The 15,489-nt window shown below is 67.1% G+C and overlaps 2 protein-coding genes across 2 annotated transcripts in view; one reads left to right on the forward strand and one right to left on the reverse strand.

The window, feature by feature from the left end:
* The window catches only part of HSPG2 (heparan sulfate proteoglycan 2), a 44,742-nt gene extending 31,952 nt beyond the window's left edge, over positions 1–12,790 (reverse strand). Inside the window, 12 exon segments of the mRNA XM_040585681.1 lie at positions 34–178; positions 1,089–1,220; positions 1,294–1,413; positions 1,489–1,728; positions 1,807–1,932; positions 2,133–2,293; positions 2,834–2,892; positions 2,985–3,094; positions 3,518–3,601; positions 3,917–4,040; positions 9,071–9,114; positions 12,694–12,790. Coding sequence (XP_040441615.1) covers positions 34–178; positions 1,089–1,220; positions 1,294–1,413; positions 1,489–1,728; positions 1,807–1,932; positions 2,133–2,293; positions 2,834–2,892; positions 2,985–3,094; positions 3,518–3,601; positions 3,917–4,040; positions 9,071–9,114; positions 12,694–12,790 — 1,442 coding nt within the window.
* Positions 12,791–12,810: 20 nt separating this feature from the next.
* CELA3B (chymotrypsin like elastase 3B) lies at positions 12,811–15,292 on the forward strand. The gene is made up of 7 exons (XM_040585682.1): positions 12,811–12,847; positions 12,956–13,032; positions 13,104–13,201; positions 13,914–14,048; positions 14,131–14,269; positions 14,813–14,959; positions 15,044–15,292. Exons 1-7 carry the CDS (start codon positions 12,814–12,816, stop codon positions 15,290–15,292), a joined length of 879 nt encoding a protein of 292 aa, XP_040441616.1. The 5' UTR covers positions 12,811–12,813.
* Positions 15,293–15,489: the final 197 nt, after the last annotated feature.

Consider the following 15,489-nt stretch of genomic DNA (forward strand, 5'->3'; position numbering starts at 1 on the left):
CCCATGGCCACACCCCCTTGCCCCCCCCCTTACCTGTGGCTGCTGGGCGTGTGGCCCCAGTTGAGGCGCCAGGTGACAATGGGGGTGGGGACGCCGGTGGCAGCGCAGGTGAAGGTCACGGTCTGGCCTGGCACGGCCCGCACCGCCTCCCGTGGCAGCGACACCACCTGCGGGGGCACTGCCCACAGCCCCCCGTCACCACCCGCAGCCCCCCAGCACCCCACACAGCCCAGCCTGGCAATGGGGCAGCAGCATGGCACTATGCCAGTGTCCCCAGCATGGCGCCTGGCACTATGCCATGGCACGGGGTCCCCAGCATGGCACCCAGCACTGTGCCATCACATGGGGTCCCCAGCATGGCACGGGGTCCCCAGCACGGCACCTGGCACCATGCCATGGCACAGCATCCCCAGTGTGGCACAGCATCTCCAGTGTGGCATCTGGCACCATGCCATGGCACAGCATCCCCAGTGTGGCACAGGGTCCCCAGTGTGGCACCTGGCAGCATGCCACAGCACAGCATCCCCAGTGTGGCACAGCATCTCCAGTGTGGCACCTGGCACCGTGCCACGGCACAGCATCCCCAGTGTGGCACAGGGTCCCCAGTGTGGCACCTGGCACCGTGCCACGGCACAGCATCCCCAGTGTGGCACAGCATCTCCAGTGTGGCACCTGGCACCGTGCCACGGCACAGCATCCCCAGTGTGGCACAGGGTCTCCACTGTGGCATCTGGCACCATGCCATGGCACATCATCCCCAGTGTGGCACAGCATCTCCAGTGTGGCACCTGGCACCGTGCCACGGCACAGCATCACCAGTGTGGCACAGGGTCCCCAGTGTGGCATGGGGTTCCTGCATGGTACCTGACACTATTCCATGGCACAGGGTCCCCAGTGCGGCACCCAGCACCGTGCCATGGCACAGCATCCCCTGCCTGGTGCCACAGCACCGCACCCCCAGCACAGCTCTGGCACAGCACCCCCCCGCAAGCAGCCACAACACAAGGTCCCCAACCCAGTGCTGGGCACACCCCCCAGCAGAGGTGTCCCCTTCCCTGGCCACCACGTCCCCTGCGGATGCCACTCACCGCAGCCGACCTCATCGGAGCGGTCGGGACAGTCGGGCTCCCGGTCACACTGGTAGCTGGCACGGATGCAGGTGCCGCTCGCCACGCATCGGAACTCCGCCGGCCCACACGCCGCACCGGGTGCCTTGGTGGCTGCAGCGGTGACGGTGACATATGTCAAGCAGGGCCTTGTCACCACACGTGTCCCCAGCCCAGCCACACTCACGGCAATCGGTCTCATCGCTGCCATCGCCGCAGTCGTTCTCGCCGTCGCAGCGCCAAAGCTTCAGGGCGCAGTGCCCGTTGCGGCACTTGAATTCGTTGGGTTCGCAGGGCGAGGGGGTGCCTGGGCGATGGGGTGGGGGGTCAGCACCCATAGGGTGCCCCCAGTGCCACCCTCACCGCGGCACCGCAAACTCACCGCAAGCCTCCTCGTCGCTGCCGTCGGCGCAGTCGGGCTCACCGTCGCAGAGGTAATCGCGGGGGACGCAGCGCCCGTCGGCGCAGGGGGCTTCGCCCGCTCGGCACCCCCCGGCTGGGGGCTTGGGGGGGCGCGGGGTGAGCGGGCGGCGTGGGGGGGCGGTGGCAGCGACAATGACGGTGCTCACCAGGCGGGTGGTGGCGGGGCGGGCGGTGGTGGGGGGCATCCGTGTCAAGGGCTCTGTGGGGATGGGGGGGTTACAGAGGGAAATGGGGTAGCGAGGGGGGGTTATGGGGGGGTTATGGGGGGGGGGCTCACCACAGCCATCCTCGTCGGAGGCGTCGCGGCAATCGGGCCGGCGGTCACAGCGGTATTCAGCGGCGACGCATTCACCGCTGCCGCAGGTGAACTCCAAGGGGGTGCAAGCACGTGGGTGGGGGGTCACTGGGGGGGGGGGGGGGAGGGCACAGTCAGACTGACACCACCCCCCAATATCCACCCACCAGAAATAAGTGTGTGGAGGGGGGGGTGGGGCAGATGAGACACGCCGGTTCAGGCGAGCAGGGGATGTGATATGGATTAACACGGGGTGGTCGGAGCGCCCCCAGCCCGGAGCCCCCCCAAAGCCCCCCCCCCCAGCTCACCAGCCCCCAGGCGGCGGAACTGGAAGCCGTGGGGGGAGGTGAGGTAGGAGGCGATGGAGCCGGCGGCCACCAGGTCCCGCAGGACCCCCCGCAGCTGTTCCTCGTCCCCGTTCCCCTCCGAGCCCACGTCCAGCTCCACGAAGACGTCGCCTTCCAGCTCTCTGGGGGGGAGGGGGGGGGAGGGGTCAGCACCCCAAAGTCTCCCTGCTGCACCCCTCCAAATAGCCCCTACACCCCCAAACCTCCCCCTGCACCCCTAACCCCCCCCAGACTCCCAAACCTCTCCATCACCCCCAACCTTCCCCTGCACCCCCAAATCAGGGTCATCCCCGACCCCTCTGCACCCCCAAACCCCCACTGACCCCCCAAACCTCTCCATCACCCCTAAGCTTCCCCTGCACCCCCAAATCAAGGCCCTCCCTGCCCCCTGACCCCCCCTGCACCCTCAAACCCCCCATCACTCCAACCCCCCCACAGCCACACAAACTTCTCCATCACCCCCAAACTTCCCCTGCACCCCCAAATCAGGGTCCTCCCTGCACCCTGACAGCCCCCGCACCCCCAAACCCCCCAATTCCCCCCCCAAACCTCCCCATCCCCACAACCCCCACACACCCCCAAAACCTCCCCACCAACCCAAACCCCCCCAAGCCCTTCAGCCCTCCCCAGCCCCCCAAACCACCCCAGCCCCCCCAGCTCACTTGATGAAGACCACGCTGACCACCTGCTCCCCAGGCACCTTATAATACTCCGACTCCAGCTGATGGGGGGAAGGGAGAAAATGGGGGGGGTCAGGGTGCCCTTCCTGGGGTGCCCCACACCCCCAGCACCCCCTGTGCTCCCCCCACTCACCGTATCCACCACGGCCTCGGAAATCTCCCGGAATTCCTCGGATTCGGGGTCCTCCAGCTGCCGGCTGTAGTCGATGCTGCGGGTGAAGTTCACCAGTGCCCGAAAATAAACTGGGGAGGGTCAGAAAAGGGGGGGGGGGGCGTCAAAAATGGGGGGGGTGGCACCTGCACCCCCAAAATTCCCCCCCTATGACCCCCTATCCAGCTGTGACCCCCCCCCATCCAGCTGTGACCGCCCCCACCAATATTTGGGGTGCCCCCCTCCAATATACAGCACTGGGAGAAAAAAGTGGGGGTGCAGCAAGGTGGGGGGGTGTCCCCCGAAATGTGTCACTTACTCAGTGGGGGGTCGTCCTCGGGCTCGGCCACCACCATACCCGCCGGTGCGGGGGGGGGCCCGGGCGCTGCCCACCGAGGAGGAGGAGGAGGAGGAAGAGGAGGAATAAGAGAAGGATGGAGAGGAGACAGAGCTTGAGAGCGGTGACACGCAGGTGACACCCAGGGGACAGGTGCCACCCCGCAGCATCCCCTTACCAGTGGGTGCCAGCCCAGCGCCGGGTTCATGGGTAGCACTCACTGGCGGCCAGGTGACACCGCTGCCGTCCTCCCCGCTACCATCTGCGACAGAGACAGCATGGGTGGCACCCAAGGTGGCACCCACCCACAGTGCCACCCACCCACCCAGTGTCACCTTACTGCTGGGTGCCACCAGGTCCCACTGCCATCTGCAATGGGGACAGCATAGGGGGCACCCAGGGTGATACCCACCCACAGTGCCACCCACCCACCCAGTGCCACTGCCATCTGCAACAGGGACAGTGTAGGTGACACCCAAGGTGGCACCCACCCATGGTGCCACCCACCCACTGCCATCTGCAATGGGGACAGCACAGAGGTCACCTAGGGTGACACCCACCCACAGTGCCACCTTACCGCCAGATGCCACCAGGTCCTCGTCATCGGAGAGCTGTGCGTAGTACCGGCGTCCCCGTGTCCCCCCGATGTGGTCAGCCACCGTGTCCTCGGGGAAGGAGGTCTCGGCCAAACCCCGGGTGACCTGGGGGACACCCATCACCCCCCTGCTGGGTGCCAGGCCACGTCACCAGCACGGGGGGGGGGGAAGGGGGGACACCGATGGCCACGCGGGTGGGTGCTGGCAGGGCCGGGGTGCATAGCTGTGCGGTGGAGTCACGGCGCGGGGGGGGGGGGTAGTGGGGGGAATGAGCTCATCGCCCACCCACCGCATTCCTGCGCCGTCAGGGCCCCACCGTGCCACGGCAGCGGGCACACGCGTGTGCAGGCACGTGGAGGTGCATGTGCAAGGGGAGTGTGGGCTGTGCACACGCATTTGCACCACTACATGCAGGCACTGACACGTGTGCACACTGACACGTGGCTGTGCACGCGCGTTTGCACTGCTCCGTGCATGCACCCACACAGGGATGCGTGTGCATGGTGGCATGGGGCTGTGCACGCCTGTTTGCACCATGACACGTGTGCACTGACATGACAATGCGTTGCACAGAGTGGCGTGGGGCTCTGCACATGTATTTGCACAACTACATGCATGCATCACCATGGGGACACGTGTGCGCAGTGTGTGGGGCTGTGCACGTGTGTTTGCACCATTACATGTGTGCACTGACACAGGGACGCATGTGTATACCAGCATGTGACAGTGCACAGACATTTGCACCACCACAGGAACACAAATGTACACTGGCATGCTTGTGCACACCCGTTTGCACTGCTACACGCATGCACCAACACGGGGATACATGGGGTTGTGCATGTGTTTGCACCATTACATGTGTGCACTGACACAGGGACGCATGTGTATACCAGCATGTGACAGTGCACAGACATTTGCACCACCACAGGAACACAAATGCACACTGGCATGCTTGTGCACACCCATTTGCACTGCTACACGCATGCACCAACACGGGGATACATGGGGTTGTGCATGTGTTTGCACCATTACATGTGTGCACTGACACAGGGACGCATGTGTATACCAGCATGTGACAGTGCACAGACATATGCACCACCACAGGAACACAAGCGCACACTGGCATGCTTGTGCACACCTGTTTGCACTGCTACATGCATGCACCAACATGGGGATACATGGGGTTGTGCACATGTGTTTGCACCATTACACGCATGTACCAACACAGGGATCGCTGTGCACACCAACACGCGGCTGCGCACACACATTTGCACCACCACACCACAGGAGCATGCGTGCACACTGGGGTGCTTGTGCACACCCATTTGCACTGCTACACACATGCACCTACACAGGGACACGTGCACAGTGGCATGGGGCTGTGCACATGTGTTTGCACCACTACACACATGCACCAACACGGGGATCCCTGTGCATGCCAACACCTGGCTGCGCACACACGTTTGCACCACAGCACGTGCACACCTGCATGTACCAACACGCGTGTGCACTGACAGGCATGCACACCTCGGCACCCACACCGGCTCACGCACGCCTGTGATTGCACACCCACAGCTGTGCACACGCGTGTGCACCACCCCGGCGGGTGCCCCCTGCACCCATCACGGTGCCAGCGGCGGGTGCCCCCCGCCCCCCCCCCCCCCCCCCCCGGCGCCCGCCGCGGCGAGGAATCCGTCGGGGCAGCACTTTGCTGTGCAAACAAGCGCCAGGGGATTAAGCGGGCGCAGAGGGGGGGCCGGGGGGGACAAGGGGGGGACATGGCCACTTGCCCACACAAACAGGGGGACCCAGTGACCCAAGGGAGTCTGGCTCCAGAGGGGGGGGCACCCATGGGTGCCAGCCCAGCCCCAGCTGCTGGGGAGGGGGCCAACGGGGAGGTGGCCAGAGGGGGAAACTGAGGCACGGAGGAGCCCACGTGTGCACCGAGCATGTGGGTGCTCAGCGCTGCTCCCCACACATGCACTGAGTGCGTGGGTGCTCAGCGGGCGGGTGCTCAGCCCCAGCATGCAGCGGGCCCCATCTCGGGCTGGCGGAAGGGCAGCTGCTGTCCCTGCAGCCGGTGACCGGGCAGGGGACAATCGCCCCTCTCCAGTTTCCGGAAGGTTCCTGCACCACAGCCCCGCCGGACGCTGGGCTCCCCCCACCGCCGGGGCACCGCGCCCGGCCGGACGCCGCCGCTCACATTTTCCACTTGCCGGCCCAAATCCTGCCCCACACCCTGGGGAAAATGGGGGGGGGGGGGGGGACGGGACATGAGGAAGAGGAGGGTGAGGAAGCACCACCCTGTCCCATGTGCCACTTCGCTCGAAAAACCTTGTGCCCCACTCTGGTGGGGGGGGGACGTCAACCCCCCCCCCCCCCCCCCCCCCCAATTTGGATGTGCCACCTCGTTAAAATTTCAATGTACACCCCTGCCCCATATCTGGATGTGCCCCCCAACCTGGATATACCCCCAAATCTGGATGTGCCCCCCCCTTACTTCATCCGGCCGAGGAAGAGGAGGTGACGCATAGCAGGAATAATAACCGGGAGGGGGTTATTAATAGCAGCCCCCCCCCCCCAGTCTTATTGTTCCCCCAAGGTCGTGGCTAAATGGTGTCACACCCCCACCCCCACCCCCATTCCTTCCCCACCGGGGGTCCCCTGGGACCGAGGGGACGCTGCTGCGGTGCTAAGCCACCCCCATGGTGGGGGGCCAGGACCTCCTGGGTTTGGGGGGGGGGGGGGGGGGGGCAGAACCTCCTGGGTTTTGGGGGGGGGGGGGGAGTTGCCAGCACAGCTGGTGGGATGCTGGTCCCAAGGGGGGGCACAGGCAGCTGCCGCCCGCCCCCAGCGATTTGGGGGTGAAAACAGCTGCGGGGTCAAAGTCACCGCCGGGAGGGGGGGGGGCCCCCAAAATATGTGTGTCCCCCCCCGCGCTGCATTCCTCCCCGCTGGCATTGCCTAATTTATCCCAAAAGAGCCAGGCTGGGGGGGGCCGGGGGGGGGCCGGGTGCCCGGGCTGCCCCCTCCTCCTCCTCCCCCCCCCCCCCCCCCCCCCAGCCAGCCCATCTTTGGCCATGGGAATGAAACCGGGAGCGGAGCCACGTGCGCTGAGGCCCGGGGGTGCCTGGGTTGGGGGTGTCCCGGGGTGGGAGGGGGGACACCCCCCTGCCCCAAGTGTCCCCAGTACCTCCCATGGGGGACACGACCCCCCCAATCCCCCACCCCCGGGCCGTGGGAGCCAAGCCAAGCGTGCACAAGCACCCACCACGAGCGTGCCCCGGGGTGGGGGGGTGCCTGCGCGTGCACACGCGCGTGCGTGGACCCCCCCTTCCCCCCAGGCGGGGCGATCTTATCGCACATTCCTGCTGCGCCCTCAAACCCCCCCCATTAACCCTTCGCAGCCCGGGGGGCGGGGGGGAGCACCCCATCACCCCCCCCGCGGAGTGGGCTGACCCCCCCCCCCCCCCCGCGTGATTTTTTTTTTTTTGGGGGGGGGGGGGGGGAGGGCACATTCCTCAGCATCCCGGCGGGACGAGGCGGGGGGGGGCGGGGTATTGGGGTGTCATCCTATTGCGGTGTCCCCAGATTCCCTCATCCCAGGGTGGAATGGGGCTGGAGGGGGGGTGCAAAGTGGGGACACTCCCCCCTCCGTGTCCCCCCCCCCTCCCGCACGTGGGTGGGAGCCCCACGGGGGGGGGGGGGCAGCCCTGCCAGCATGGCCCCGAGCAACAAGGCCCCCTCTGTTCTCAGCCCCGGGCACCGTCCCAGCCCCAAACCACCCCCCCGCCCCCAGAGTGCCGCCCCCCCCCCACCCCCGGCCTAGGGACCCCCCTCAGATAAGGGGTGCCCAGCCCCACGGCGCAAACCCACCCTGCACCCACTGCGGGTCACCCGGGGGGGGTGTTATGGCCCCCCCATCCCCCCCGCACCCCAGCTGGGTGTGACGCCCCCAGGGGGGTATTTTGGGAGAGTTATTTTTAGGGTGGCCGGCGCCACCCGTCACCCTTTAAATTTAGCCGGGGTGGGGGATGGAGCGGGGGGGCAGCACCCCAAAAGCTGGGCGCACACCTAGGGGTGACCCCCATCCCAGGGTGGAGGGGGGGGGCACAGCTCGACCCCCAGTGCCAGCCCCCCATGGGTGGCTTTTGGGGGGGCGGACGGGACACCCCCAGCCCGGCCTGGGGGACCCCAAGTCCCTGGGGGGATGGGGCAGGAGACAGGACCCCCCCCAGCCTGGGGGTCCCCAGCTCGGACCCCCGGGGGGGCAGCCTGGGGAGGGGACGCCGGGTCCGGGGGGGCGGCCGAGTCCCAGATGCGACGGGAACCCCACCTGCCCCTGGCGCCGGGGGGGCCTTGCTCCCTGGTGGGATGGGGCAGGATCGGGGGGTCCCGACACCCCCGCGGGGGGGTACCCCAATTCCCTCAGAGACCTGGGCACGATGCGGGCGACCCCGCAGTCTACGGCAGCGGGGGGGGACGGACGGGGACACCCCCAATTCCCTTCCAACACAGCACAACTCCCACAGCTCCGCAGGGGGGTCCCAACTCCCCCAGGGGAACCCAAAGCCCACCAAGGGGACCCCAGGGGACCCCACCTCCAGGGAGTCCCAACTCCCCCTGCGCACCCCACCTCCGTCGGGGGGTCCCAATTCCTACAAGGGACGCCCACTCCCCCAGGGGACCCCAACTCTGAGGGGGTCCCAACTCCTCCAGCACACCCCAACTCCGCGGGGGGGGGTCCCAATTCCTACAAGGGACGCCCCGTCCCGCAGAGGACCCCAACTCTTAGCGGGTCCCAACTCCTCCAGCGGACCCCAACTCCGCAGGGGCGTCCCAAACTCCTACAAAGGACCCCACCTCCCCCAGCGGACCCTAACTCCTCCAGGGGACCCCACTCCGGGGGAGGGGTGCCAATTCCTACATGGGACCCCAACTCTCCCAGGGGACCCTAACCCCGGGAGGTCCCATCTCCCCCAGAGAACCCTAACTCCCCCAGGAGACCCCAGCTCCGGGGGAGACCCCAGCTCGGGGAGACACCCCCCCCAAGGCACCCCAGCCCCACTCGGGGCCCCCGACTCCTTTGGCCCCCGCCCGCCCCACGGGGGTCCCGGCTGGCGGGGGACACTCACCCCGAGGAGCGCCGCCAGCAGCAGGAGGGCGCCCAGCGCCGCCGGGCCCCGCCGCCCCATCGCCCGCTCCGCTCCCGGCTCCGGCCCCGCCGCTCCCGGCCCGCGCCGCCGCTCCCGGCCCCGGAGCCCCGCCCCGCCCCCACCCCCCACACCGCGGGGCGGGGCCGGGAGCGCGCCCGCGGGGGGGCACGGGGGGAGCGTGCGGGGGGGCGCGGGGGCACCCCTGGGAACTTTTACGGGGACACGGGGGGGCCCGGGGACATCCCTGTGAACTTCTATGGGGACCAAGGGGGGCTTGGGGACACCATGGGACGCCCCTGGGAACTTTTATGGGGACACGGGGGGCATGGGGATGCTCCTGTGAACTTTTAGGGGGACACGGGGGGGGGCTTGGGGACACCATGGGACACCCCTGAGAACTTTTGTGGGGACATGGGGGGACTGGGGACACCCCTGTGAACTTCTATGGGGACAAGGGGGGCTTGAGGACACCATGGGACACCCCTGTGAACTTTTAGGGGGACACGGGGGGCTTGAGGACACCATTGGAAACCCCTGAGAACTTTTATGGGAACAAGGGGGGTTTGGGGACACCATGGGACACCCCTGGGAACTTTTGAGAGGACACGGGGGGGCTTGAGGACACTGTGGGACATCCCTGGAAACTTTTATGGGGACACGGGGGGCATGGGGATGCTCCTGTGAACTTTTAGGGGGACAAGGGGGGGGCTTGGGGACACCATGGGACACCACTGAGAACATTTATGGGGACATGGGGGGCATGGGGATGCTCCTGTGAACTTCTATGGGGACAAGGGGGGCTTGAGGACACCATGGGACACCCCTGAGAACTTTTGTGGGGACATGGGGGGACTGGGGACACCCCTGTGAACTTCTATGGGGACAAGGGGGGCTTGAGGACACCATGGGACACCCCTGTGAACTTTTAGGGGGACACGGGGGGCTTGAGGACACCATTGGAAACCCCTGAGAACTTTTATGGGAACAAGGGGGGTTTGGGGACACCATGGGACACCCCTGGGAACTTTTGAGGGGACGCGGGGGGCTTGAGGACACTGTGGGACACCCCTGGAAACTTTTATGGGGACACGGGGGGCATGGGGATGCTCCTGTGAACTTTTAGGGGGACACGGGGGGGGGCTTGGGGACACCATGGGACACCCCTGAGAACATTTATGGGGACATGGGGGGACTGGGGACACCCCTGTGAACTTCTATGGGGACAAGGGGGGCTTGGGGACACCATGGGACACCCCTGGAAACTTGTATGGGGACACGGGGGGCATGGGGATGCTCCTGTGAACTTTTAGGGGGACACGGGGGGGCTTGGGGACACCATGGGACACCCCTGAGAACATTTATGGGGACATGGGGGAGACTGGGGACACCCCTGTGAACTTCTATGGGGACACAGGGGGGCTTGGGGACACCATGGGACACCCCTGGGAACTTTTAAGGGGACACAGGGGGCTTGAGGACACCGTGAGACACCCTGGGAACTTTTATGGGGACATAGGGGGTTTGGGGACACCCTGTGAACTTTTATGGGGACACAGGGGGATTGGGGACACCATGGGACACCCCGTGAACATTTATGGGGACACAGGGGGATTGGGGACACCGTGGAACACCTTGCGAACTTTTACAGGGACACAAGTGGGTGTGGGGAGACCGCGGGACACCCTGTGAACTTTTATGGGGACACAGGGGGCTTGGGGACACCCCTGGGAACTTCTATGGGGACACAGGGGTCTTGGGGACAGCATGGGACACCCTGTGAAATTTAGGGGGGAGGTGTGGGAGCGTGGGGACACCCCTGGGAACTTTTATAGGGATGGGGGGAGGGGGGGGGGCATGGGGACACCATAGGACACCCTGGGAACTTTTATGGGGACACGGGGGGAGAGGGACAGAACTTCCATGGGACACGAGGGGATGGGGGGGGGGGGGGCACGGGGGTTACCTGGGGGGCACCTCTGTGAGTGTCCACAGGGACACGGGGGGCATGGGGACACCCTGGGCACACCTGTAGATTTCCACGGGGACAAGCACAGGGACTATGGGGTCCAGGAGGGGGGTGTATGTGGGGGCCGGGGGGGTCACCAGGGGCATGGGCAGTATAGGGGCTGGGGGGGCACGGGGGTGGCTATAGGGGCAATGAGGGGCACAGGGGTGGCTATAGGGGTTATGGGGGGCACAGGGGTGGCTATAAGGGCTGGGGGGGCACAGGGGTGGCTATAGGGGCTGGGGGGGCAATGAGGGTGGCTATAGGGGCTGGGGGGGCACGGGGGTGGTTATAGGAGCTGGGGGGGCACAGGGGTGGCTATAGGGGCTGGGGGGCACAGGGATGGCTATAGGGGTTATGGGGGGACACAGGGGTGGCTATAAGGGCTGGGGGGGCACAGGGGTGGCTATAGGGGCTGGGGGGGCACGAGGGTGGCTATAGGGGCTGGGGGGGCACGGGGGTGGCTATAGGGGCTGTGGGGGGCACAGGGGTGGCTATAAGGGCTGTGGGGGGCACAGGGGTGGCTATAGGGGCAATGAGGGGCACAGGGGTGGGTATAAGGGCTGGGGGGACACAGGGGTGGTTATAGGAGCTGGGGGGGCACAGGGGTGGCTATAGGGGCTGTGGGGGGCACGGGGGTGGCTATAGGGGCAATGAGGGGCACAGGGGTGGGTATAAGGGCTGGGGGGACACAGGGGTGGCTATAGGGGCTGGGGGGGGTACAGGGGTGGCTATAAGGGCTGGGGGGCACAAGGGTGGCTATAAGGGCTGGGGGGGCATGGGGGTGGCTATAGGGGCTGTGGGGGGCACAGGGATGGCTATAGGAGTTATGGGGGGCACAGGGGTGGTTATAGGAGCTGGGGGGGCACAGGGGTGGCTATAAGGGCTGGGGGGGCACAGGGGTGGCTATAGGGGCTGGGGGGACACAGGGGTGGCTATAGGGGCAATGAGGGGCACAGGGATGGCTATAGGGGTTATGGGGGGCACAGGGGTGGCTATAAGGGCTGGGGGGGCACAGGGGTGGCTATAAGGGCTGGGGGGCACAAGGGTGGCTGTAGGGGCTGGGGGGGCACGGGGGTGGCTATAGGGGCTGTGGGGGGCACAGGGATGGCTATAGGAGTTATGGGGGGCACAGGGGTGGTTATAGGAGCTGGGGGGGCACAGGGGTGGCTATAAGGGCTGTGAGGGGCACAGGGGTGGGTATAAGGGCTGGGGGGGCACAGCGGTGGCTATAGGGGCTGGGGGGGTACAGGGGTGGCTATAGGGGCAATGAGGGGCACAGGGGTGGCTATAGGGGCTGGGGGGACACAGGGGTGGTCGTAGGGGCTGGAGGGGGGCACAGGGGCTATGGAGTCCAGGAGAGGGGATTTACGGGGCACTGAGCCCATGGGGGCTATAGGGGCCATATGGGGACAGGAGGGGCATGGGGCAGTGTGGGCAACACGGGGGGGGCTCTCAAGGCTGTGGGGGTCCCCAGGGACAGGAGGGAGCTCTGGGGTCTATAGGGTCTGCACCGGGTGCACCCGGCTGGTGCCAGGTGCCACATGCCCCCAAGGCCAAGGTTAATGGTTAACACCCCCGCACCCCCCCGGTGCACCTCCAGCCCCCAGGTGGGCGCCAGGTGCCCGTTCCCAGGGGCGCCCTTGGGTGCCCCCGATAATGGGGGGATTTAAGGCCCCCGGCCGGCCCCGCATGCCCTGACCGAGCTGTGACCACAATGCTGAGCCTCCTCCTGCTGCTGGTGGCTGGCGGTAAGGTGCCCCCGAGCCCCCACCCGTGTCCCCACGGCCCCCACCCGTGTCCCCAAGCCTGGGTAGGGTGGTGGGTGCCCGGTCGGTGACGGGCGCCCTGTCCCGCAGGCAGCCACGCCGCGGTGCTGCTGGACTCACGGGTGGTCAACGGGGAGAATGCCGTGCCCTACGGCTGGCCCTGGCAGGTGAGCAGGCGGGGGGATAGGGTGGGGGGTGGCACCCATGGGTGCTGTGGCACCCACCGGTGTCCCTGCAGATCTCGCTGCAGTACGAGCGGGACGGCACCTTCCGCCACACCTGCGGGGGCACCCTCATCGCGCCCAACTGGGTGATGACGGCCGCGCACTGCATCTCGTGAGGGACCCCCGAGAGCCGCGGCGGGTGCTGGGGGGGCAGGGAGGGGGGCAGGAGGGGGGGCAGGGGGCTGCAAGGTGCAGGAGGGGTGCAGGGGAGATGCAGGGGGTGCAGGGAGAGGTGCAGGAGGGGTGCAGGGGGATGCAAGGTGCAAGGATGGGTGCTGGAGGGGTGCAGGGAGATGCAGGGAGATGCAGGGTGGTTCAGGGTGCAGGAGGGGTGCAGGGGAGGTACGGGGGGTGTAGGGAGGGGTGCACGGGGTGCAGGGATGGGTGCAGGGGGTGCAGGGTGCAGGGATGGGTGCAGGAGGGGTGCAGGGGGGTGCAGGGTGCAGGGATGGGTGCAGGGCGGTACAGGGATGGGTGCAGGGGGGTGCAGAGTGCAGAATAGGGGTGTAGAGGGGTGCAGGGTACTTGGAGGTTGTGTTGGGTGCAGGGATGGGCACAGGGGTGATACCCTGTGCAGGATGGGTGCAGGAGGGGGCGCAGGGTGCAGGAAGGGAGTGCTGAGTGTGAGATGGGTGCACGGAGGGGTGCGAGATGGGTGCGTGGAGGGATGCAGGATGCGTGGCGTGCCGGCTGCAAGGTGGGTGCATGGGTGGTGCAGGATGCATGGAAGGGTGCTGGGTGCATGGAGGGTGCATGGGGGTGCTGGGTGCAGGGAGGGGTGCAGGAGGGCTGCAGCAGCCCCTGATGTCCCTGTCCCCGGGCAGCTCCTCGCTCACCTACCAAGTGGTGCTGGGCGAGTATGACATGGCTGTCAACGAGGGCCCCGAGCAGCGCATCCCCGTGGCCCGCGCCAACATCTTTGTCCACCCCAAATGGCGAAGCTCCTGCGTGGCCTGCGGGTGAGCAGGGTGCTGGGGGCGTGGGGTGGTTGGGGACACGGTCCCCAGCAGGCCCCCGGTGACACGTGTCCCTGCCTGGCAGCAATGACATCGCCTTGCTGAAGCTGCAGCACCCAGCGGTGCTCAACACCCAGGTGCAGACGGGGCAGCTGCCGCCCGCGGGCACCATCCTGCCCGACGGGTACCCCTGCTACCTGAGCGGCTGGGGGCGTCTGTCCAGTGCGTCCGGGGCACACGGCGGGTGGGGCCAGGGCATGGTGGGGGGGATGGAGGGATGGGGGGAGGGGTGGGGAGGTGGTTGGAGGGAGGGAGGGATGGGGAGAGTTGGAGGAGGGAGGGAGGGAGGGAGGGATGGGGAGATAGTTGGAGGGATGTTTGGAGGGATGGAGGGGTGGATGGGGAGATGGTTGGAGAGGGGGAGGGATGGTGGGATGGATGGGGAGATGGTGGGAGGGAGGGATGGGGAGATGGTTGGAGGGATGGAAGAGGGGTGGAGGGAGGGATGGGGAGATAGTTGGAGGGATGGAGAGCTGGATCGGGGATGGAGGGATGGAGAAGGGATGGAGGGAAGGATGGACGCATGAATGGATGGAGGGAAGGATGGAGGGCTGGATGGGGAGATGGAGGGAAAGGCTGGAAGGATGCAGGGGTGAAGGGATGGAGGGAAGGATGGCTGGGTGGGCTGGCTGGGTGGGCTGGGTGCTCAGGGCCAGCAGGCCGGACACCGAGCGGCACCCCCCAACCTCCTGCCACCCGGCTGGCAGCGGGGGGGGCCGCTGCCGGAGCAGCTGCAGCAGGCGCTGATGCCCGTGGTGGCCTTTGACCGCTGCACCCAGCCCGACTGGTGGGGCACCCTCGCCATCCGCCGCACCATGATCTGCGCTGGCGGCGCCGAGAAGGCCGGCTGCAACGTGAGTGTTGCACCAGACCGGGGCGGGGGGAGATGCTCTGAGCCCCCCACCCCTGGTGCTGACCTCCCCCCTCCTGTACCCCAGGGTGACTCAGGGGGTCCCCTGAACTGCCGGGCGGCCGACGGGACCTGGGAGGTGCACGGCATCGCCAGCTTTGTCTCAGGGTTGGGCTGCAACGCGCCCAAGAAGCCGACGGTCTTCACCCGCGTCTCTGCCTTCGAGGACTGGATCACCGAGGTGGGAACGGGGTGCTGGGTGCCAGGGTGCCAGGGCGCTGGGGTGCTTGGGTGCCAGTGTACCAGGGTGCTGGGTGCTGAGGTGCTGTGGCAGTAGGGTACCAGGGTGCCATGGTGATGGGGTGCCAGGATGCCAGAGTACCAGGACTTTGGGGTGCCAGGGCTCTGGGGTGCCGGAGTGCCAGGGTGCTGGAATGCCAGGGTGCCAGAGCGCCAGAGTGCTGGGGTGCCAGACTGCCGAAGTGCTGGAGTGCCGGTGTGCCAGGGTGCCGGGGTGCCAGGCTGCTGGGGTGC

This window comes from Falco naumanni, chromosome 3 (genome assembly GCF_017639655.2).
Source record: "Falco naumanni isolate bFalNau1 chromosome 3, bFalNau1.pat, whole genome shotgun sequence".
NCBI classification, from domain to species: domain Eukaryota; kingdom Metazoa; phylum Chordata; class Aves; order Falconiformes; family Falconidae; genus Falco; species Falco naumanni.